Source organism: Symsagittifera roscoffensis, chromosome 5 (genome assembly GCF_963678635.1).
Source record: "Symsagittifera roscoffensis chromosome 5, txSymRosc1.1, whole genome shotgun sequence".
Classification (NCBI taxonomy): Eukaryota; Metazoa; Xenacoelomorpha; order Acoela; family Convolutidae; genus Symsagittifera; species Symsagittifera roscoffensis.
The window spans coordinates 37,118,999-37,143,850 of NC_087066.1; the positions used below are offsets into that span (position 1 = coordinate 37,118,999).

The window sequence follows — 24,852 nt, forward strand, 5'->3', positions numbered from 1 at the left end:
GTTAACACTAAATAAGTTGAACAAACATTGTGTTTTTATTTTCAGCTTGTCTGTCTAATTTCTGGATTTTTCAGGTCACATGAGAAATAAACTGTTAGACTAGTTATATGATTGGTATAGTAAACTGACGTTTTGTCTGACCTTGGTTGGATGTAGAGGAGGCTAATTTATCCCTTTGGGGAACGAAACCACAATGTACTTATGATGGCTCCTTTTCTATCTCGTCACAGGTGCCCTTGTTTCGGCTTTTTCTATTCTTCGTCTGCTATTTCTATCGTCCTTGCAATCTGTTTGGTATCTACACATTTGGTGCAGGCAAGTGGCAGTTTGTTAAGGTTTGAAAATGAATTAAAGTAAATTGTAAAACTATAAATAATTCAACTGAGTAGTTAAAGGATTCTAATTCAGTCTCATTTTTTTTGTATCATGCTACTAGGAATTGTTTTTGAAAGGTTGAGATTGAAAAACGGAAGCTTCTTTCTTTCAGTTCTTGTTTTAGTTTTATAAAAAGTTGATATAATTCATTTAAGGTGCTGATAAGCTGCTTAGAAAAAATGTTACTACAATTTAATACTAAAAAATACACAACTTTGTTAAATTAATTCTTCTGCTATTGGAAGTACTTTTAGTGCTATAACATTTGATGGAAGTAGAGAGTGTCGGTTTGATTGAATTTAAAAGAAATGTGTCATCATTTGTTCAGGTGACATTGAGTGACCAAAGTGGACCGTCAGTAGACTCCCCCTCCTCCCCTCAGTCGCTGTCCTCTCTTGGATTCCATGTGTTGCCCAACTCCATCCTCAAAATAGAACAAGCACTGGCCCGCAATGCTACTATACTCAGCCCCAAAGAGCAGGATACAAGATCGGTTACTAGCGACGACATCCACGCGTGCGGAGACGCATGTGTGCAAACGAAAAGGTATTATTAGGTGTTAATGGACGAAGTGTTTTAACTTATTTAAGTCGTTTTTTGTTTTTGTTCCAGAAAAGTTTTACCAGCTGTTTCTGCTGTGATTTTTCGCTGTTTGACTTCTTTCTTTTGTAGTTGACTTCAATTCATTTGCAAATTGGAAAAAATTACGGACTCAGATAATAAAAGTGCTAAAAGGCATGCGAGTGTAGTGCCAGGCTTTCTCTTATCCAAGTCTCGCATCTTGTGCAAAGTTTTTGTACCCTTTTGAATATATCGACGCCCTGAGCTCAAATAAAGAAGATATTGAACCAACGATCAATTTTCGTTTTAGAGGGGGTAAAAATGGCATTTTTTCAGTTTGACCTAAATTGACCTAAAAATTGCAAATCATAAACACCATTTGAAATCAGAAGAACTTCAACGTGATATAGTTGTTCCTTGAAAATTTGGAAATTGAAAAAAGTGTCAATCAGTTTCTTTTTCGGTTCCCTTGTTTTTTTTTACACTTTTCCATTTGTCTGTTGGCTGTTTTTTAAATCAACAATTTTTTTGGATTTTCTTTCAGTCGTTTACGCTTTGATAAATGTCTGTTGGCTATGTTTGTTACATTTTGCCCGATTCCGGTGGTCTTAGTTGTTTATTGTTGAAGTTGTTTTCATGCTTTTTGGCACCAATAGAATTTAATTACTATTCAATTTTCGATTTATAAAATGATTCCTATCTCATGCTAGAAAGTTGCTTTAAAAACTCTGAATTCTCGGTGCTACAGCTTTTGGTTTAATATTAACTATAAATAAAAGAATTAGAATCAACGCGAAACTTCGAGAGTTTGATCAAACTGTTCAAACAATAGTCACCGGCTTGATAATCGTAGGTCAAGCCTGGTTTCAAAAGTTAATCGCAAAAATTTGGTGTAAAGATTTTTTTATCATATTTTAAAATATGTTTACAAACTGCTAAAATTCATCTAACTAGTGCTTGTAACGGAAAAAACAATTACAGAAATAGATACTAAAAAGATGTTGATCCTCAAGAAAAAACGACTTGACAGTCATGGAATGCTGTTTGACTAAGTAAGCCAAAGCGACCCGTTTTTACTGGTCTTTTGGCGCATTCAAATGTTTTTTTTTAATTGTTAAAAGTTATTCACCAAAGTTATTTAATTAACACAATCAATTAAGTTTAAAACTACAATGCTGCTTGTTAATAACATTTGAGATATTACTCAGATGAAATCAATTTTCGTAACAATTCAATTCAAAAACTTGCATCTATTTGTAACAAGAGAAATTGTCAAAAGCCTGAAATACCCTTTGCTGCATTTATCAAATCATGTTGCTGGTTTAGATTCGTTAAACATTGTGAAGACTCTTATGAAGGTTGTGAAGTTTCAAAACTTGTTCACGCTCAAATTTAGTTTTTCTCGGTTTGTCTTATGATTTTTTTTCAAAGTTCAGTTCTTTTCATTTGTTGAAAGGAAGGCAGACTCCACTATCTAACAGAAAAAGTGTAAAGATAAAGAAAAACGTGATTGACTTCTAATTTCGATTTTTTTGCAGCCTGGGAACTGGTTCATTTTATATAATGTAGTTCACATGGTTCATATATTGATCATATTTTAGTCAGAGTTCGTTTTTCCACAAGTATTACCCCCTAAATCCGCCCCTGGGTCACAGTGTCGAATAAACACGATGAGAAACTTGGGCTGGCCAAAAACAACACACGAGAAGGTTTAACAGATCGAGGATTTTTTTCTTCCTGTCCTGATCATGGAGAAAGCAGTGAAAAGTGAAATGATCTAAAGGCGAAAGTAATTGCCTGAGCATTTTACCTAATTATCTCAGATAAATCCAAAAAATTTGGGCAGAGTTTGGTATCAAAATTGAAGCAAGTCGTGATGATTTTTGTTTGTTTTTTATCAGGAAAAGTCCTAAAATTTGTTCACTCTCAGTTTTGATATCTCGCGGTTTGACCTTAGGGTTTTTCAATTTCACTATATTTCTTAGGAAGGCAAAATCCACTACTTCCACAGAACAGCAAGTTTGTAAAAGTCACAAAAAAACGATCTTTTTTTAAGTTTCAAAGTGGATTTTTTAGTTTTCAGATTTCCCAGCGGAATTAAAAGCTTATTGTTTGATTCAGTTTTCTCAAAATGAGTTAATTTTATCAAAAGAGGGTCGTTATTAAATTTTTCTGGAAAGTCAAAGAGCAGCTTCAAAGCTGTGTATTTTTTACTTTGAAATTCGAACTCAATTTTTTTTTGTTTCATTGCGTTCCTTGACTCCTTTGCAACAGTCTGTTGACTTTTTTTATATGAAAACAACTGTCTTGTAATCGGCAACTTGTTAAGCTCTTTGCAGAGAATTGTTTTTGCGTGCCTGGTTAAAATGAATTCATCGTATTTTTAGGTGCAATCTATTCGTGTTCTCAAAGAAGAGCTCCAATTGTGTCCTGTTCGACTGCAAACAACCGTCTGTGTGTGAATTCGAGGACAACCACCCCATGTATGTGTCTGCATTCAGGGTTTATTCACAAGACAAGCCAGGGAGCCCGAAGAAGAAAAGTTCATCTGCTGCATCTGTTGTTAGACAGAATCATCGACGGGGTACGAATCGAATTTTCCATGTTCATAAATAACCATTATCCATGAAAAACAGTTGCTTCATAAACACCGTTCTTAATGTCTGCTCTGAACTGCTCCCTTTGTGAATAAATGCCTTGAAAAATTATTGCTCTTCTTTCCTTGCCCTGCAAATCTTAAATGGGCAATCTGTGATCGAATTATTTTTTAATTTTTAGTGCCTTTTAAATGTAGAAGCATTGTGAATTCTATCAAAACTCACTCGTTACAATGAAGTATATATTTTTAAATTCATAATTGTTTTCTGGTTATAGAGTGCTTCCCACTGTTCCGTTGTGTAACCAGTGGCGAATGTGTGCCCCTAGCTTACACATGTGATGGGTACTTGGACTGCGAGGACAAGTCAGATGAACTCGGTTGCTACTCAGGTCAGTTTCACTGCCCTATAGTTCCCACTAGTTTGCATTGTTTTCAGATATCAGTAATAGTTTTATAAATCAAATTAGAAATTGTGATGACCGTTGCGATTAGCCAGTTTCGTGCAAACGGGTACTAGACTTTTCCCGTAAATAAATTCGTTCACCATAATATGGAAATGTTAAAAAAATTTCTCATGTACTACGCACATTTTCTACATATATTGGCCTCTTGCGTGCTTGGTGCATAGTAAGCGTAGTCATTACTCTCAAAAGATCCTGCGATTCGAGTTTTTCCTAGTGCTATCAAAAATAATCGGTAAGTTTTCAGCTTGTTTAATCGCTATCGCTTGTTTACCTACAGATTTTCTATTACTTTCCAGTCGTGTCAATTGTTGTGATTTAATTCTGAATATATTTTTCGAAAGTTTCAAATCAAACTCTCCTACATTTTTGAAAAAAGTGGAAAAACATTTTAAAATTTTTTTGTTCCTTTTAGCAGCATCAGCGTTGCTCGGATTTTTTACATATTTTTTGATGGCATGCTCTTCTTATTACGCTTGAAATAAGCAGGCGTTATCACATCGGAGTATAGACGTTATTAAGGATAACAAAAAGAATGACAAACTCACTTGAATCACTGTTTAGCATTTCCGGCACACTTGACCTATAGGTAACACCTACGTCTGGTATGTCTATGGGCCTACTTTCGAATCCAGTCAGTATCTGTTTTTTTTTAAAACTGAAAATTGTCAGTTTCAAAAAATTTGTTGGTCTATCATTTATCTGCTTATGTATTATCGTCTCGGTTGCTTCCTCGCCGACGTTTCTTTCGTTGCAAATGAAAGCTGTCCCGGTTCATTTTTGTAATCAGTAAATTGAATAACTCTGACTGTGCAGATTTTCTTTTTTATTTTCGCTGAAAAACCTTGGTCGGCCTAAATGGTTTGGGCATATATTTTATTGTTCCGACTTTCGAAGAAAAGGAGTATTTATGCTTAGTGTGTTTTTTTATTCAGTCAATTTTCAGCAATCGAAATAATAGTTTTTAACATTTTTTTTTATAATTCATTGAAGATATCGACTCTCAGGAATCAAATTCAAAAAGATTTTTACCTACATCGTCTTTTGCGTAGGGTGTTTGAGGGAGTTTGAAAATTGCCAATTTGGTCATGCTCTAGACAATCTTAGGCGCGCTTTGAAGTTTTTCTTCATAATGCTGAACGCCTAATACGAATTTTTTTGTGCATGGCGAATTATCCCGCACAACAAAATTGTTCCAAATTGAATTGAGGTTAGCTAATCCATCGTATTAATTTCGTATGGCTTAAATTTTTACAATTGATTTTTCCTATTGTCCAAAATTTATAGTTTTTCAATATTTTCGTCTTCCAAAAACTATTCGATATGGATTAAGGGGCTGTCGGAACATTCAGGGCGTTGCCCTGTATACGAGCAGTCTTGTTGGGTTAGTGACCTAATTTTGCGTTGCTCGAAAGAAACTTAGATTTTTCTTTAGTGTGTTTCCGTAGTAGGGAGAGGAGCATAACGTTTTCTTTTTTTTAGATTTTAGAACTTTTTCATGACATTTTTTTTTGTTTTCGATGCAGTTGACGTTTGATCAAGTGTTTTCTACTCAGTTGCCATTTGTGTATTGTTTTACAAATGTTTTTTTAATGCCGGTGGCTGTGTTGCTGGACGATTTATTTCTCGAGTTGAAGATTGTTCGAGACAAATTTTGGAGATGTTTATAATAGATGTGGTTTTTTTCGCAAGATTAAAATATCATATTGGTTTGATCTCGCAAGTGGTGCGAAGCTCTGCTTCGCCTCTTTCTCTCAATATCTGACCCTCGCCTGTGATAACTAGTAGAGATTTTTCTCCCTCCCTGTAAGAGAGTAATTCAACGGTTAAACGATTTTTGTACCTTGTAAGGAACTCCTGTATTGCAATAGGAATAGGTGGTAGTTATTAATATCTTGTTATTGTATCTTGTGTTATAGTATGAACTATCTTTTTTTTCCAACCTAAGTCGCAAATTTTGTTGCGACACAAATTTGCGACGCAAATATTGTTGCGATAAACTGTGTTCATTTTGAAAAAGTTCATTTTAATCAATAATCAGCTATTAAGTACAGCCAATGCTAAGGATTTTAACACAGACTATTTTTGTTTCGACTTTTGTAATGAAAGTAACGAAATATTTGCGCTCAGGGTGATTTTTTTTTCTTCAGACAAATTTCGACTTTTTAACTAGCCATTTTTGACGGGATTTTTTAAAATATCATTCAAAAAGTATTGCTTAATTTTGGAAAGATATTTCACCTGTGACCTTTTTTGTCAAGTTATAGGGGTTTAAAGATTGCCAGTTGGGCCAATTTGGGACAATTAACGCGCGATTTATTTCGCGCTATTAAAGCGTAAGCCGAGATTTAATCCGTACTTAATATGGCGCGTGGGGGATGATTATCTTGAAAAATCTCAAATTAAAAAAAAAAATTCATTTCTATTATATTTAATTTTTTTAATGTTATTACTGTTACAAAGACTGCTCTATAAATTGAGGCATGTTAGTGTGTCAATTTTTTTTCAAATTGACTGGTAATGCTAATGCGTCATAATTGGCATGCGTCACTTCAGAAATTTTGTACACTCAAAGAAGTTTTGTAGACTCAAAGTTTCACTCATTCAGTTTTTCCCAGTAGTGTTATCGGTAATATTTTTTGCTTGTGTATGCGAAGTGTAACTTCGCCTCTGTGATACACTTGCGAAGCTAATGCATTAATGCGAACCTTCTTTTTTTCTAACCTAAAGCGCAAATTTCGGTGCGACTTCTGGAGCACCTTCACAGCATGCTTTGACATTCGAGTAGTGATAAATTAACACAGTTGATGCGTTTTTAATTCATCAAATGAAACGAAAAAGGCTATTTGTTTCAAAGAAAATCACAATAATATACACTCTAACATAATTTTAGAGTTACAACTCTAATATAAACAATAATATAATTTTTTAACTCAATATAGCTCGCAATTTTTTGAAATATATGATTTATAATGTGGCTTTTTGCTTTGCGATTTGTTACATGCAAAGTTAGTGTAGATGCCTTCAGTTTTTTATAATCCAAATGAGAAAGCGCAATAGTATCATTTTTACTCAAATTGTTTGAACATAAGGTTTTTGATCATTTTCTGTGTTGTTAAGATTATGGCTCAAATGAAAGCGAGATGTCGAAGTATGAGAAAGCGTATCACAAATACACATCAAACAGCAAAGGCGAGGACCACGTGCCACAAAAAGATTCATCTCGATCATCATCAAAGGGAGGAAGCAGTGACAGAAGCGAAGAAGTGGAAGAAGCGAAGATGGCACTGCTTCCGGATCAGATGCCAGGGAGTGCAAAGGTAGGCGAAGTGTTTTACGTCGTAGTAACACGATAAACATTGCTGGGTACAATTGTGATATAGTTTCTCTACAAAAATATTATTTGAAATTGATCCCTCAGTGAATTAATATTAACGAATACGGTAAATAAAGAAATCGCTCAGACTTTTTCAAAACGTTTTCTGATTTTTCACTTTTTTTTCTAATCCGTGTGGTTTTTTAGGAAAATGGATTTGATTTTTTTTGAAGTTAACTTGAAAGCAATTCTTTAAATTGAGGGCAAATTGAGTCCAGTTTTCTCCAAATGGGTTAGTTCTATCATAATTTCAGTAATAAAAGATGCTTGAAATTCAAATATATTTTTCTTTGAGAATCCGTTTATTTTTTTTATTAGTTTTCTTAATCTCTTTATTTTTCCTATTTCTTTGCATGCAGGTGCAAACCGGAGATGAACCCTCTGAAGTGTTGCAGCCCATTCGTACTAGACCAAGAACGACCGACGGAAGTGAAAAGAGCCGAGAGAATGAAAGAGAGAGTGAGCCAGACTATGAGAAAGACACAAGCGGTAACAGTGATTCCTCAGATGATGCAGTTGTTCATAATGAAGTTGTGCATTCGAATGGAAAAGCGTCCGAAGTTGAAAATAAAAGTAACGTTGAAGAAGATAGTAGAGTTAGTGAGCAGAGAGAAGAGAGTGCGTCATCATCGTCATCATCATCATCATCTTCGTCCAGTTCTTCACATCCAATTTTGGACTGGCTCACTCGTAAGTTGTCTTCTTACATTTCACAAGTTAGTACTCCTGAAGAAGACAACGTAAGATACAAGATATATTCAACCCCACCTGAAATTGTTATTACATCACATCACATTCACGAGGCAATATTAACAATCTTACACCGCTCTGTGAGTGTCGGTCAAGTAGCACCCGATTTGTCAATTATTAATCAAATTAGAAACAGTTTCAATATATTGGATTTTTAAGGTTCCAATTGTAATCGCGTCGACGAGCTTTGCTCGGTTGGTTCTTGATGCTTTTGTGAGTCTGTATGCCAACTGACCTTCCAACTCACCCACGCTAGTCGCTCAACACATTTTTCTGCCATGAAGCCACGCAGATAAGCCAGATCTACACGCAGACGCTTGTCGTTTTTTTTTTTGCCCCCGGCCTGCTCAGTGCAGGACCAACCGTGGGGGAGGGGGAGATGTCATCCATTTTGCCGCAGCCGGTCCCACCTTGAGGAGGCGGATGACACTGGGACCCCTCCAGCCGTGACCGAAGCGGGATTCGAACGCATGACCCTCGTGTTAAGAGAGATGTGCCCAACCCACTCGACCACGACTGCTCCAGACGCTTGTCGTGACCGTTTTCGCTGAATAAACTGAGGAGACAAGCGTGTAGCTGTCAGTTAGAGCCAAAATTGGCCCTCTCTGAGACAGGATTTCGTTCAATATCTGTTGTAGGAGAAAAGCAGTGTCAATTCCTTCAATGCAGGCCATACATTCGACACTGAGGGTGCTTCGTACTATCCGTTTGAGCTTCTGCGAGCGCCAAGAAATAAGTGCAGAGCGGTTTCTGACACAATTAATAAGAAAAACGACATAAACACCTTTTTTCTCAACATCTGCATGTTTATTAAGTGAGGCATCAGAGTACACCACAATTCTCCAGTCATCTGGACTACCCAAATTCGGAAAATACAAAGTGGCTCCGGAAAAGTGCAGTTGTCTAACTGTCTTGTTCAAAACCAGAACATCGGCGACGGTGGCAGACAGTTTTCCGCTTATTTCACTCAACGTGTAGGATATATCTGGTCGAGTTTGTACAGACACCCATTGCAACTTGCCGAGTAGCACCCTTGCTTTTGACTTTCTTCTGTCCTGAGCTCTCGATTACTGGTGCTGTCACCCTGGTTGACGCATATTTCATCAAATGTCGTCAAAAACTTTCCCATATCAATCTTGGATTCTCCGTCATGCTCAGAGGTAAATACTCCCAGATAACGCAAAGTAGATGCGTTTCAGTTCCAATGATAAAAACGTTCCTCAGCTGGATAACAACGTTTTCTTTGAAAAATGGCGTAACTGAGTACCAGAAATCATCAAAATGGGCTCCAATTAACCGATTAATTGACCCATTTTTGGAATTATGAACAAACAAAGCTGGATCAAACTTGCTGACAACAAATAGCATCGCCTTTAGCCCGTACGAACAGCGTCGACCGTCCACAAGGCCGTACACGCACTTTTTGAGCTTCCACACAAATCCGCGCGCGTTTGCTTCTACGGGAGGCACTAGAAAAACGTTTCTCTTCAAATTTTCTCCCTGTAAAAATGCAGTTTTCACATCCAGGGCTCCAGAGACCCATTCTTTCAACTCGAACTGTGGAGCGCTAAGAGCAACCTGAACGTGTCCCTGGCACAAGTTGGGGAGTCTTTGACCACATTTTCGGCATCTGGGTCTTGAAAGCCTCGGGCCACCAGCCTTGCCTTTAAAGTACCGTCAATTTTGGTGCTCAAAACCCATCTAACCGTAATCGCAGTTTGTCCTGCTTCTTGGATCTTCTCGTAAACGTACAGATCTTTCCAAGCCTGCAGTTTTTTCTGTTTAGCTTCATGGTGCATGTCGGATTCATGGTTATAGAACGCTGCTTCGATAACGTCTTCGACCTGTTCCCAATCCAGCAAGCTTGGAGCGAGGTTCACGGGTCCGACAGAGCCCTGTATAACCTCAGGCAGCTCATATCGTAAATTGAACCAAGATTTATGCTTTCCTGTACGTTTTCCTGCTCTGCTTATCACGACGCCCTCGTGCGATGTTGCGAATCATACCATTCTTCTTATTTCATTTAATTAGTTTTAAATTACTTTAACTGGTTAATTTATATTTGACCTTGGTATGTTCATTCTCTCCGGCGGAGAGAATGATCTCAGTCAGTTTTTAATGTTTTAATACAAAGATTAATTCACTTTTTAAACATATCTTATTTGTAACTAAGTAGAATTATCCGTAACAAAGAAACATTTTATCATGGCGCAGTCAAACAGTAACGAATCAAACGTGAGAGGTATACCTTCATTCTGGCAAAACCACACAGTGGACCCACCAATTCCTTGGGAAGAGTGGAGCGACTTATTCCAACTAGCAATAATCGCAAAGGAAAACATCAATATCGAAAATCTCTTAAATCCAACGGAACGATATCATCCACTCCCTCCAACACTAGAAAATCCATTGGAAAACGAATCAGATGCTCAAAAAACATCTCGCATTGAGAGAAATATCCGCGAGCAAAAAAGGTTCGACGATGAAGAAATGGCCTCAATTAAGTCAGAAACCAAGAAATTTAACGGCATGAGACTAGAAGAGGCAGACAAAAAACTCAGATCCATACTCTATTTAGCCCTTGGAAACGAAGGAAAGAAATTATTCGGCCAAAAGTTCACGAGAGATAAAGTTTTACAAATTTCTTTCGAAGAATTTTGGGAAAATTTGTCTATAGCCTTTGTGAGAAAGACAAACATAACTTTCGAAAGACACAAGTTGTTGAATAGAAAACAGAGGGACAGAGAATCGCTAGAACAATTCTGGGGGGCATTAGCAGAAATGGCAAAAAGATGTGACATTCCCACAGGAGAAGACGAGTGGATCCGAGATATATTTATCAATAATATGAAGAACTCGGACATTCAACGGAAACTTCTTACGGAAACCCTACCTCCACTAGAAGCTTTAAATGTGGCATTGATCGATGAAAAAGGAATAACAAACCACATCAAAATAACGAGTACTTTTAAATCCAACGGATACTCTTCCAATAAATCTTTTAATCATTTTAATGTAAAAAGAGAACCCACCCTAAATATCGAAAGGAACAAGACGTGTATGAAATGCGGCGGAAGTTTTACAAAAGGACATCTGGCGGTTTGCCCCGCAAAAGATACGACCTGTACGACTTGTAAATATCGAGTACATTTTACTAGACTCTGTAAATCACGCCGTAAAAATGTAAATTTTGTGGATAGTCAAATTGTAAATAATACAGATTGTAATTATCCCTCGGAACAACCGGATGTAAAAAACGACCACGTTAATAGAGAATGCTGTGGAGTAATCAACGCATGGACGGAGTCCGGACAGAACGATAACGATGATTACTCTGTATTAAACGTAACAACTATCTATGACGATCAAGGAAAGGAATTGGAGAAACTACCAAACATCGGTTTAGGAAGTGAAAACCAAGTAATTCTCAATATACAGGTGGATTCAGCTAGCCCCGTGAGCTTCCTCAAACAAAACGTTCTACACGAGTTGAAGTTACGAGACCCTTATGTGAAGATATATCCAGTGGACCAAGCGACTAAAGAACTTTATTGCGGATTCACGAACAATGCAATAAACATCACTGGAAAAGTAATCGTTCCCATTTTCTCGAATGGATGGTCTCATAAGGAATGCCACTTCTTCCTAACACAAGGACATGAAAGAAACATCTTGGGGAACGACAACTTGCCAAAAGGGGGAATTGAAGTTTCACAAAAATACTACCCACTACACACCAACAAGAAAACTTGTAAGTCTATCAATTCAATTACATCACTTGACAAAGAGAACGAAATAGACATGATTTCCAAGACTTTCAAACAACTATTCCTTCAGATTGGAAAAATCGAAAATCAAACAAAAATAACACACTTTCACGAACCACTAAAGCCAATTCAACTAAAAGGAAGGCGAGTCCCACTACATTTACTGGATTCAGTAAAAACAGAATTGTGCAGACTCAAATCTGCAGGACATATCAAAAATTTAGAAAATTGCGACAAGGACAGATTTATTAGTCCGATAGTTATCACTTGTAAAAAGGACAAATCAATAAAGCTAGCCTTAGATTCAAAATTTATTAACCAACACATTTACAAAAACAAATACCAGATGCCCAACATACACGAATTAGTGGATAACGTAGTAGCTCAATTTTCCAACAACTCCACCGGAGAAGTGTGGTTCACAAATCTAGATCTAAAGAATGCATATAGTTAGACTTTCGTTAGACAATTTTACTAGCAGTCAATGCAGTTTTAGTTTGGTTGGCGGAGATATAACGGGCACATATCAATTCTTAACCGGTTTTTACGGACTCGGCGATATGCCAAACGAGTTTCAAAGAGTCATGGACTCAACACTGGGAAATATTCTTTTTACAAGTTGTTACCTTGACGACATTTTAGTCGCTTCCAAAGGAAGTTTTATCGACCACAAGAAAATTGTCTATAAAATTTTATCAACGTTAGATAGTTACAATTTCGCAGTTAAATGGTCGAAATGCAAATTTTTCCAAAAAGAAATTGAATGGCTCGGTTTCAAAATATCAAAATCGGGAATCGCTCCACTAATTGATAAAACCAAAGCGATTAAAGATATCCCAATTCCAAAAATTCTAAAGGAATTAAGATCATTCTTCGGGTCAACTAATCAGTACATCAAATTCGTACCAAATTTAGCATCCCTCGGAAGCCCGCTAAGACCTCTTTTAAACAAAAAGTCAATTTTCTTTTGGAATGAAGTCCACACAAAAGCGTTCGATAAGATAAAATTAGAAATAGTCAATCTTACAGAAAACACTCACTTCGACGTTAAAAGATCCACGAGAGTAAAAACTGACGCTTCACATAACGGGTTAGGTGCATCCCTCGAACAACTCCACGGGAACGACTGGAAAACAGTATCGTTCGCTTCAAGATTTTTAAATCCTCACGAATCCAAATATTCAACAAACGAATTAGAGTTATTAGGGCGGTAGATCATTACAAAAATTATCTCTACGGCTCAGAATTTGAAATTATTACCGACCACAAAGCTCTCCTTTTCGCTCTGTCACCTAATCACGGAAACAAAACGTATCATAGTCGATTGACAAGATGGGTAGATCGTCTTTTACCATTTAATTTTACTATAAAGCATTTAGCGGGAAAAGATATGGGTTTTACTGACCTAATTTCAAGATCCCCTTCGGGAAAGGCAATCCCCCCATCACATTACGATAAAGAATTCGTAGTTGCAACGACCAAAAAATTATATAAAGCACTCAATCCGTTGGATAACGAAAATTTATTACGCAATTCAATTAGTTCAACTTCGGAAAATTCCAATTACATGAGATTACGAAATCACGTAATAATTACAGCGTTGAATTTCATTAATTCTTCCATTCCAATTTGCAATCAAAAACATTATAGAACAGAACTTTGTAACTCCAAATGCATTCCCTCGGACTTTTCAAACACAGACCCTACCAAAATCATTTTATCAAATTCAGCCTTCATTTATTTTTTAATTCTTAATAGTAGTTTAATTAGTAATCCTTCCGATTTTAAAATTATAAATAGTGTAAATATGTCTTATAACCAATTTGTAGTAAATCCTTCTACCTCCGGAATACAGGTCTCAATCGATTTCCAAATTTCTTCAGAACACAAAAAAATTAGTAACAAAATATCGAGAAAATCTCAAGTTACCTGAAAAACCTTTGGATCTAAATACGTTATTTAACGCAAAGTTGGTCGCATTACTAACGGAAGACGACGAAATGCTAACCCCAATTGTAAAAGCTCTACAGAACAAAGTTAAAAGCATCAATGCAAATTCCCGTTACCTGTACCAATTTGCGAAAGACCTTCACGAATCCGACGGATTATTATATATGGATGGAAAATTGGTTATTCCTTTTACACTCCGGAACACCGTTTTAAAAACATTACACGAATCCCACCCTGGCCAATTCGGTATGAAATACTTGGCACAATATATTTGGTGGCCTCGCATAAATCGACAGATCTACTTCCATGGGATTAACTGTACACAATCCACCCAAACTGGTAAGAATATAAAAAGCATTATACCCACCACACAAATTAGCGAACTTCCCGCTTTATCCGAACCCAATGAGGAACTTAACCTCGATTTCGCCGGCCCATTAGATAACAATTGGGGAAAGAATAAATACATTTTATTATGTATAGATCGTTTCTCAAAATTTCCATCATCTAAAATTACATCTTCAACGTCATCAAACACGGTAATCGAATTCCTTCAAGATTATTTTTACCTACATGGGATTCCTAACTCTATTCGTGTCAACCACGCATCCTGTTTTACTAGTCAGGATTTTAAATTTTTCTGTAATTTTTTTAATATCAAATTAATATTTTGTACAGCCGGGGACCATCGTTCCAACGGTCTTGTAGAAAAACTTGTTCATACTGTAAAAATTAAATTATTAGTAATGTCACTAGAACAACAAAAACCTACCTTACAATTCGCTATCTCGAAAATTATTTGGAACTTACGATCTTCCTTCCAATCAAAAATAAAATGTTCGCCATTCGAATTACGTTTTAATAGAATACCGAACACGATCTGGGAACAATTGGCATCTAGTAATTTATCCGGTGGATTTTTAGACAAAGGAAAGTCAATCCTAAGCAAAGAAAGGGCCCTTGACTGGAACGCGGACGATCGGATAGAAGACGGGTACAAAGACTGTTTAGTACCAAAGAAGAACCAGTCACCACTTGAGAAAGGGTACGACTCAGACCATCCTGCAGATTCAAAACCTTCTTGTTCCCGAGTGTCTCTAAACAGCCCGTTTAAAGGTAATTTACTCCGAAAGACCAATGGAAGTATAAACGGAAATCCCTTCTATAAACAATTGGGTCAGAAAATAATAAACTCAACAAAATCTACGGTCGAACTATCCGACGGAAAAATCATTAGAAAATTGGACATCGCCATCCCAAAGTCTAAATCCTCTACAATCCGTTCATTCAAAGGAAATATTTCTTTTCCTTCTTTTATTAACACTGATTTACAAGTAGTTTCAAGAAAGACTAACAAAACAAAGCCCCAACAGACGCGGAAACTAGGCCCTAAAACGAGACGACAAATAGAGCTTCCTACCCCGGTCTCCACTAGGTCCCCAGGGATAAACCAACCAACTAAACCCAACAAGTCAAAACGAACCCGAAATAAAGCCTCGACGTCTATTACTGGATATTTAGCAGGTGACGAATCCATGTTCATTCCGTCGGATACATCTGACATTAGTGATTGGGAGTGGATCGCGGGTGGTTTCCCATGCAGGGAAATGATAAGAGAACGTTTCATTTCGGATAACCCCATTTTTAACGAAGAACCTACCTCATCATTAGATCCTCAAACATATCAAACTAATATAAAACCTGAGATTTTAGACGAACTTCAATCGTCGGACACAGCGGAATGTCCAATCAGTATAAAACCAGCCACCCAAACTACTTCACACTCACCGAACAAACCTCCTACTACTGCGACATCGGAGGGACCAAACGCTCCGTTGGATACAACGAAGGAATCGGAGGGAGGAAATCCTATCGAATTTCCAGTCTTCGAGATAGAAGACTCCTCTGATGAAAACGCGATTACTGAGGAAAGGCATCCTAAGGAGACTATTATCACCGGTAATGACTTTAAATTAAGACATTCGAGTCGAAATGTCGGACCTCCCCAGTTTTATGGTAAACGATGGTACATAGATATTATAGATGAGAACGAAAACCAACCAGGCTCCGCGAAAAAACCAATACCTCTGGACGAAAATGACAGTTCGGGCACCATTACACAAACCATTACAAGGAATCCCTCGGATATTCAAACCCCTATTTTCGACTTACAATCAGAAGAAGGTACATCCGACTCAGTGATCTCCTCGTCCTCAGACCAAATCTCTATTATCTCCACTGACGAATCCCTTAGAGATGCCGTGAATAGTTTGGAAAACTATATAGATTTAGATAGTGAAATTTTCAACGCGGAGTTAGAGAAATTTATGGAAGGGGACAGTTAATCTAAAACAAAAAATTCGCATTTCGACTTTAATACTTTTATTAGTACTTCATTACAGTGCAGTTAGAATCTATCTACTTTTTGTAGTCATTGATTATAATCCGCCGGAATCATGAATTGTGCTATCACATCTATCTAATCAGTCACTCCTTCGGAGCATTAAAATTTCATTGTTATATGGGGCAGTACTCAATTTTCAATCCCTTGGTTGGACTCCTTGAGGGAGAGAAAAGGGTTAGTTATCCTGTTACGTACCATAGCGTTTAGTAGTTTATTTTTTTCCCACTAAGGGGAATGTTGCGAATCATACCATTCTTCTTATTTCATTTAATTAGTTTTAAATTACTTTAACTGGTTAATTTATATTTGACCTTGGTATGTTCATTCTCTCCGGCGGAGAGAATGATCTCAGTCAGTTTTTAATGTTTTAATACAGACATAAATTCACTTTTTAAACATATCTCATTTGTATTTAAGTAGAATTATCCGTAACAAAGAAACATTTTATCATGCGAAGAGGTTCGCCAGCTGGTCCAGGAGCGAGGAAACGAATACGGTCTCCTTTCTTTGGCAGATTACTATCAGTACTCTGTTTGGATCACTCGTCTCTGTTGCGGCTTGTGCATCGTCATAAGGTGATTCTGAAGCAGAAAATGGTTCCATCTCATGGTCACAGGAGGATTCTGAATCGGACAGCTGTTCCACGTCAAGCCGGCTATTTTCATCCGGAACAGATGTGCTGCTACACAAGTCATTGGCGTCATTTTCCTCTTCGATAGAGTTGAGATGAACTACCGCGGGTTCAGTTGGGAACTGAATTTTTTCACCTTTATTACGAGGAGCTCTTTTAAGTCGATGAGAATGAACTTTTACGACACTGCCACCGTGTTTGACAAGATAACAACGTCCATCGAGGCCGACTATTTTGCCTGGTCCACGCCAACGCTCTTCCTGCTTCTTGTAGTACACAAACTCGCCCATTTCGAACGGACCGCCTTCATTACGAGTTTTTAATCTTGTTGCCCGAGACAAGCGTCATGCAGCGTCGATTTCAGCGATATGGGACTTTCGCAGCTGGGATAAATGTTGGGCAACAATGGTCGAAGAGGTTACATTCTCGTCAGCAGGCGGCTTGTTGTGGGCAACGCCGGGAATGTTAGGATTCCTGCCATAGACCAGTTGATAAGGACTGAATCCATTGCAACCAACAAGTCAATTTTTAGCGTATACTGCATGCTGCAAACTGATTTCGTCACTGCTATGATCACCGCCTTCTCATACTTTTGAGAAAATCTCCGTGACAATCGAATTTTCTCCCACACGTCCCGTTTGACCAGGGACTACCGGCTGGGGTGCTTTTGACCTTGACATTCGACATTTCACACATAGAGCGAAATTTTTGGTTTTCGAATTCGCCTCCGTTATCCGAGTAGAAGGATTCTGGGAATCCAAACACAAAACACCATTTTTCCAGCACTTCTTTCACAATAGTTTCGTTTTGGGCTTTGTGAGATCTGTCACTAATTCCCAAATTGATTTTTCACTTTTCCATATTTCAAAAGGCTGATCAGCAGCCCAAACAGGTGGGGCTTTGAATCCAGAGGTCGACATCCTGCTACCATTGAAGAAGACAACGTAAGATATAAGATAAATTCAACCCCACCTGAAATAGTTATTACATCACATCACATACACGAGACAATATTAACACTCCTACTAGTTTTCCCGCCTACTGTAATTCCGTATAGCCACCAAAACCACCAAAAATTGTTTTACGAAGCGAGCTACTAGTAACTTATGTCGCGAGAATTTTGAAGCGAAATAACAAAGGTCGTTTTAGAACTGTCCGTTCTGTTGATCGTATTGTTGTTTTGTTTCAGGGTTCATCTCTTCGGAGCGACTGGAGATGCTGACTTTAATGGACATGTATCAGGTCGCTCAGAGTAAGTTCAGTTGCGCTTCTTGTTTTCAATTCTTAAAAGCCAACAAGATGAAGTTTTTTATTGCAATATCATTTGCATTAGTGGAACTAGAAAGATGTTCATCGACTCTTAAAAGCTTCATAATTCCACTAATGCAAATGATATCGCAATGAAAATCTTGCGTCATCAAGTTGTTAAAGTTTTAAATTTTGTTCACGCCCAATTTTTATTTTTCGCGGTTAAACTTAAGATTTCATTTTAAATTCAGTTCTTTGCCTTTAATAGAAAAGGAAGGCAAACTTCATCATCGAACAGCGAAAGTGTAAAGGTCACGAGAAACATGATCAATTTAACGAAGTGGAATTTAATTTTCATATCTACCAGCAAAATAAAAAATTAATCTATTGATCCAGTTTTCGTAAAATGGGTTAATTTATCAAAAAAAATGTCGATCATACATTGTTCTTGAAATTAAACGAGCCTTAAGGCCATCTATTTTTTTCTTGGAAATCCGAAGTTGAGATTTTTTTCATTAAGCAAGTCAGTACCTTTTTTTTCAGTTTACCTGCGTTCATTCAGGGAATCCCCCCTTTCGTATTATATTGTGGTATTCATTTGCGGCTGACCAACCCTAAAATTTGGCGCCAATAGATTCTAATTTTGAAGGGAAACGCGCACCAAAAGTTTTTTTCAAAAATTTGCCTGTGGTGCAAAAAATTTTGTGAGGATAGTGTCTTTATAGTATTCTGGGAGTGTCCGAAAAATCAATTTGGTTGATCAAAAAAAAGGTCGACAAATTGCTCGCCCTCGAGAACATCCGAGTTTCGCCCCTGCGCTGACTCTTTTCCACTGTCTATTGGCTATCTTTAAGAATCGATGAACGTAGTTCAAATTCTTATAAAGGCCGTGATGGCTTTTTTTCGTTTTTTTTTATAGGAAAAGTAAAATATGTTCACGCTTAAATTGATTTTTCCACGGTTTATTTTTTTGCGCTTTTTAGATGTAGTTACCTGCATAAGTTATTGGTTAGAATGCATGTAATAAAAACTAATAAATCTAATTTTGAGTAGTAATTTTTGACTATTTTGTAGAAGCCTGTCTCACTCCTCCGGAGATGGAAGAAAGTGACATCTGCTCAAGGTCACCGGAGGTGAACTACTTCTACAACGCGTCTTCTTCATCTTCAGGGGGAAAGGGTAGATGTATTCCGCGACACTTCTCAATATGTTCGCCAGATATGAACAGATTTGAAACTGAGTCAGCTTGTATGGCTGTGTGTGGATCGTTTTCAAGCAGTAGTTCAAATATGGGTGACATAAACGATAAGTCGTCGGAAAGAGAAGGCGAGAGGGAAAGTAGTGATCTGAGAAGGATGGGTGAGACGGGCATGGAAAAGGAATCAGTGATTGACAATCGAGGATCAAGTAGTAAGTAGGCTTGACGCACTTTTAACAGATATGATAATAATGTCAGAGAATTTGGAATCAAACTGTCATTATCAAACCTGCTGGAGAAATTTTACCCATTGATTCATTTTTTAAAATTTCACTGTTTTCATCAAAAAATGTCAATCATAAATAGTTCTTGAAGTTCTAAGAACTGTAAGCAGTGGCGTGCGCAGAAATGGAAGGGCGGCGGCTTTTCGAAAAATTTTGCTGACCTTTATTTTAGGCCCTAATTTGTGAAAAATATTCTGCGCCGAATGCAAATTTTTCAAAAAACAGGCTAAAAAAAAAGTTTTTAGGTACTTGTTTGAAAGTTTTTTCGCCCCTTCCCTCCCCTCAAAATTAATGATATTGGCGCCAAGGGTGCCTTAAGAAAAATTTTGATGTTCAGCAAAAATGGATGTCATAAAGTTATACCAAACTGGGGCCCCTTTGGAAAAATTTGGCAACCAGAAATGAGGGACGGGGGCGGTCGCCCCCCCCCCTCGGCACGCTACTGACTGTAAGGCATGTTTTTGTGTTCATTGATTTTTCGCGGTTTGACTTCTGGGTTTTTCAATTTCAATTCAAATTAATTACTAAAAGGAAGGTACTTTGCGCTCTTTAATAATAAAAGCACGAATGGAGCGAAACAACGTGAATGGAATTCATTTTCAAAATGGATTTTTATTTTCAGCACTTCTAGCGTTATAAAAACAACAACTTTTGACTCAGTTTTTTTTAATTGGAGTTTAATGATAAAGGTGTCAATCTTGAAAGCTTAGAAAGATCAAAGAGCTTTCAAGTGGTCATTTGTTTTTCGTCAGAATTTGAAAATTCAAAAAAGTGAAAGAAGTGGTTTTCGCGTATATAGATCTTCATGGCTTTCTTACACTAACGAGTGTGAGAGCGTAGTGTTTTAGTGAGAACCTTAGTTTTTGTCCAACCTAACTTGCAAACAAAAGTGTGTCATTGAAAGTGTTCAACTGTTTGGTGGAACTTTTGCTATAATCACGATCTGTAGCATTGGAAATTTCTTAGCATCTGTTCTCTGATTTATTTGTGGCTGGTGTTTGGTGCCTATAAAGCGTCCGTGGGTGAGTCGTCAGTATTTGAGACCCATTATCTCTAGGTCGCAGATCGAATTCAAGACTTAACCGAATTTTTACTAAGTCGAGTCTTATTTCTACTTTTTCTAGCTGCTTTTTGTCGTTTTCTCGCTAGTGTTTGCCTGTGTTTTATCTTGATATTTTTTTTATGTTAAGTCTTGATCGTTTTTTCTTCAAACGTTTTTTAGAAATTTTCAGCCTCAAAGATGATTTTTTGCAGTTTGACTGTTGAGTCTCTTGCAGTTTGACTGTAGTTAAGTTCACTTTCTTTGTTATAACAAGGTCCATTTACTTTGTTAAATGAGGGCAAATTCCACTGTCGATCAAAAGAAGTGTACAGGTCACGAAAAAGAATGAATGACTTCTATTTTTGACTTTGGTCTTAATTTTCTGAAATTCCTGCGGAGTACTCTTATAAAGTCTTTCTGATTTTTTGTTTTTTTAGAAAAAATTTTTGAAACACAAGTCGTTTTTTTTCCAGTTTCCTTGCGTTCATTGCTTTTTTCCAACTGTTAGTTGACTAGCTATGTTCTATTGGTTCAGTTATATGTCTTATACAAGTCGTGATGGTTTTTTAGGAAGAAGTCTCAAAATAGCGGTTGGAATTCCGATTTCTTTGTGAGGTTTGAATTCTGACTTTTTTAAATTTCATTTTTTTTTGTTAAACAGAAGGCAAAGTCTATTGTTGAAAAGCAGAACTGTAAAGGTCGTGAAAAACATGATCGACTTCTTATTTCGAAAGCTGTTTTCAGTTTTCCCAGCGGAATATAAACTTGACCCATTGATCTAGTTTTTCAAATTGTGTTAATTTTACCAAAAAGTCAATCGTAAATTGTTTTTGAATTTAAAGAGTTTTAAGTCATATACTGTAGCAAATATATGCCGCATATGAATTTTTTACTTAGAATTTCGAAAGTTGAAATTTTTCAAAAAAAAAAACTAGTCTGTTTTTTTTCTGTTTCCTTGCGTTCATTGAATCTTTACTGTCTGTTGGCTATGTTTTGGTTAGAAACGGTTTTAATTCAATCTAATATGATTTAAAAATTCGTTTAATTTGTTAGTGTTGGGACCTTTTTGTGCTTTGTCCAATTTTCTTTCAAAAATGATATTCGCATATTCAGACCCAACATTCGCGTCAAATCGAGAAAGTTTCAATGAAAGAAGGAAAATATGGACAAACAATGAGAACGATAAATATTCAAATCAACAGATGCCACCATCCAGGTCCGAACCTGATATCGATAACAAGAGTCAAAATCGTAAGTCTCTCTGGAGCTCAGAAGACGACGAGAATGAAGAAAGACTTTCTTCTTGGGGAGAGAGTTCCACCCGAAATCGAGAACGAGAGAGGTTTTCCTCTGGTGATAGTGGCCGAGGAACTGCTGGGTCAAGGGGCTTTTCCTCTGTAATGGGTGATCGTGGTGCTAAATCGACAGGGAAGAAAGGAGGTGGTAACAGTATGAGGAAAGAGGAACCAGTCTATTGGGAGCAGATACATCACGGCTACGGTCCGTCTTCATCCAATGTACAAGGCAAGTAATTCTGCTGTCCGTGCGAACTTAATTGTGAGAACTAGTCTCTTAGAACCTGCCTTGATAACTTTTTAAATCCGGCTACATAGACTCGAACGTCCTCTCTTACCGCACGCAATGTCCAGCACTCCGCACAGCGCTACATCTTTTTACCTGTCCCAAAACCCAACTTCCCTTACCCTAGTAGGCATGTGGCTTTGGCCGCGACGTTCCCTAGACTCGGCGAGAGCATGCCCAGAGGCGCTTAAATATCGGGCTAACAACAACGAGTGAACCAGTCATTTAGCATAGTCTCACGGTGTTCGCGTAGAAATTGTCGTATCGAGTATTGTGATAATGTGTGAGGACTAGCTCTCACTTGACCTCTAGCTTCAGATCTACCACCGCTTTTCGCTGAAGAAGTGATACCACTTAAAGGTTCTAGATGCAAAGACGACATTTCGCTAAAACAAAGAGCTTCGCTCTGCAAAATGACTATCTGAATTGTGATAAATAACAAAAAATAAAATATCGATAGACAAGATACGCACCCTGTGATAGATCCTCTGCTTTTCGTAGAGATCAAATTTATTGAATGATTAGTTTAAACTGCATTCTGTTTTGAATAAAACTGGGTTTATATTTTGAGAATTTTTTGCCAGTTGATCGGTACGATGTGCATTTGTTTTACCTGGATTAACTCTAATAAAAAATTGAGTTAAGACGGAGATTCAAAATGACGATTCGAATGTCACTCATGACATTTTTTAACAGAACCATGTGTTGGTTCAAATTGCTACGATTCCTTTAATCAACACCTGAGAAAATAACATACGGACCCGATGAAATTGAAACTTGATCCTTTTCCTGGTGAATAAATGGCCTTGAATGAAGCTTGAAATACTTATTTTTAGGCAAGACTGGTCCAGATCTGTATGAGGAGAAAAGGCGACTGAGTGTGGAGGAGCCGGCATTGGTGCCAGACTCTTTTGGAGATACGCAGGCAGACTACTCGAGGAAGGGAGATGATTATGATGTGGATGATTCGGGCTATCTTCGTGTGGAGCCCTCCCCTAATTGGAATAGAAATAAGTGGGGACACGATTATGCGACTGATCATTCAAATAATAGAAATGGTGCTGAATCATCTGGTGACGATATGAACAGTGAAAGTTTAGAGGGGGAGGGAGGCAGCAAAGCCTCTGGACGGAGAATTGGAGCCGGAACTGGAATGGAGCTGTCTGCTGGAATACCTCTGGTTCTAGGAGTATCTGTATTGCTTCTCTTCTCAGTATTACTTACTGTTAGATGTTACTCCTGGTATAGATATGGATACAGCAGCTACCCCCATCCATCATTAGCAGGGATAGGAGACAGTAGACGAAAACTGCTTAAAAAGCTTTTCAGGGATCATAACGACTACCTTGTGGATGGAATGTATCTGTGAAAAGACAAATTGATTTGAATACTTGAAATGAAAAATTGGAAAGTAAGTTGCTTAATGGGCTCAATTGAATAGTTTTAAACTAACATCAATTAGCTAAGACCGGAATCAGTCCACGAAAACTTCGAATGTTTTTGTTCAACTGAAAAAACTCTAGTTTGGGTTGTGCGTGTGCGTGCTATAGTAGATTGAGATGTTTAATAATTACGCAGTAATGATGAAACTGATTTATCTGGGGCAGTTATAGATGTAAGTCTCTGATAAAATTGTTCCCGTTGCCAAAACAATGGTGCGCATGCTGTAGCTTACTAAAGACTACTTAATGTAAATTATTTTTTTAAAAAATTACCCGTAATATTGTCGCAATTTCAAGCTAAAGATCCATGATTAGATTTCAGAATTACAGATATCAATTACTCTGGTATCTGAAGTTTTGCGTTATTTTGTTCGATGTATATTGGTGTAAATTATTTCTTAAGTTATAAATATGAATGGGAAATATATGAGAAATAAATGTTAAGCAATAGATTCTCTTGCTTGACAAGACTATTTGCAGAACCGACAGATCTCAACTGACTCGATCTTTTGTTTGTGCTTGCGAAATTTTGATTTTTTTTGCGTCCGGGTTACCACTTTTTTATGCAATGCATAGAGAAAATTTCATATACAGTAAGCCGTATTCAGTACAAATACACAATTTAAACTATCTTAGAAATTTCCGGCCAAATTCTTTATAAAAACGTTTTGTTAATCAAATTTGTGCCGGTTTTGTGTGTAATGAGAGGAAAGACGAAAAATTAGAATTTAAGTAAATAAATCATAAGTTTTTTCACAGTTTTTTCAAAAATTGGATAGCAAAACAAATCAAAAGAAAAATGCAAACAAATTTTCTGCAAATTTTTTTGTTGTTTGCTGAGTTTTAAGTGTCAAGGAACGTAGTGAAGTATCCTTTACAGGTCGTGATGATTTGTTTTTGTTTTTTCTTGAAGAAATTTTGTTGGTTGAACTCAATAATACAGACACTTAAGAGTATTGATTTTATGCATATGTAGAATAACGCATGTTGCTTTTGAGCACATGGCTTATATCTACGCCAATTATTTGGTTGGTCATACAGGTACAGTTAGCAAGTGTCGTAAGGATTAAGCAGATGACCAAGGTTCGATTCTATTTTTTTTAAACTGATTTTTGTAAGCTTTTTCGTGCAGCCTGCAGCTTTTTTATTCTTGCACGATTGAAACTTAGAACGAATCCTTTAG

At 37.2% G+C, this 24,852-nt stretch overlaps 2 protein-coding genes across 3 annotated transcripts in view; both read left to right on the top strand.

The window, feature by feature from the left end:
- Positions 1-24,852, top strand: part of LOC134847015 (suppressor of cytokine signaling 7-like) — a 210,250-nt gene that overhangs the window by 154,961 nt on the left and 30,437 nt on the right. The window lies entirely within an intron of this gene.
- Positions 79-24,119, top strand: LOC134847012 (sericin 1-like). Its single transcript, XM_063864494.1, has 10 exons — positions 79-315; positions 704-921; positions 3,324-3,520; positions 3,811-3,924; positions 7,117-7,316; positions 7,732-8,062; positions 18,064-18,126; positions 19,197-19,532; positions 21,760-22,170; positions 23,064-24,119. The coding sequence occupies exons 1-10, from the start codon at positions 202-204 to the stop codon at positions 23,594-23,596; spliced, it is 2,517 nt and encodes an 838-aa protein (XP_063720564.1). The 5' UTR covers positions 79-201; the 3' UTR covers positions 23,597-24,119.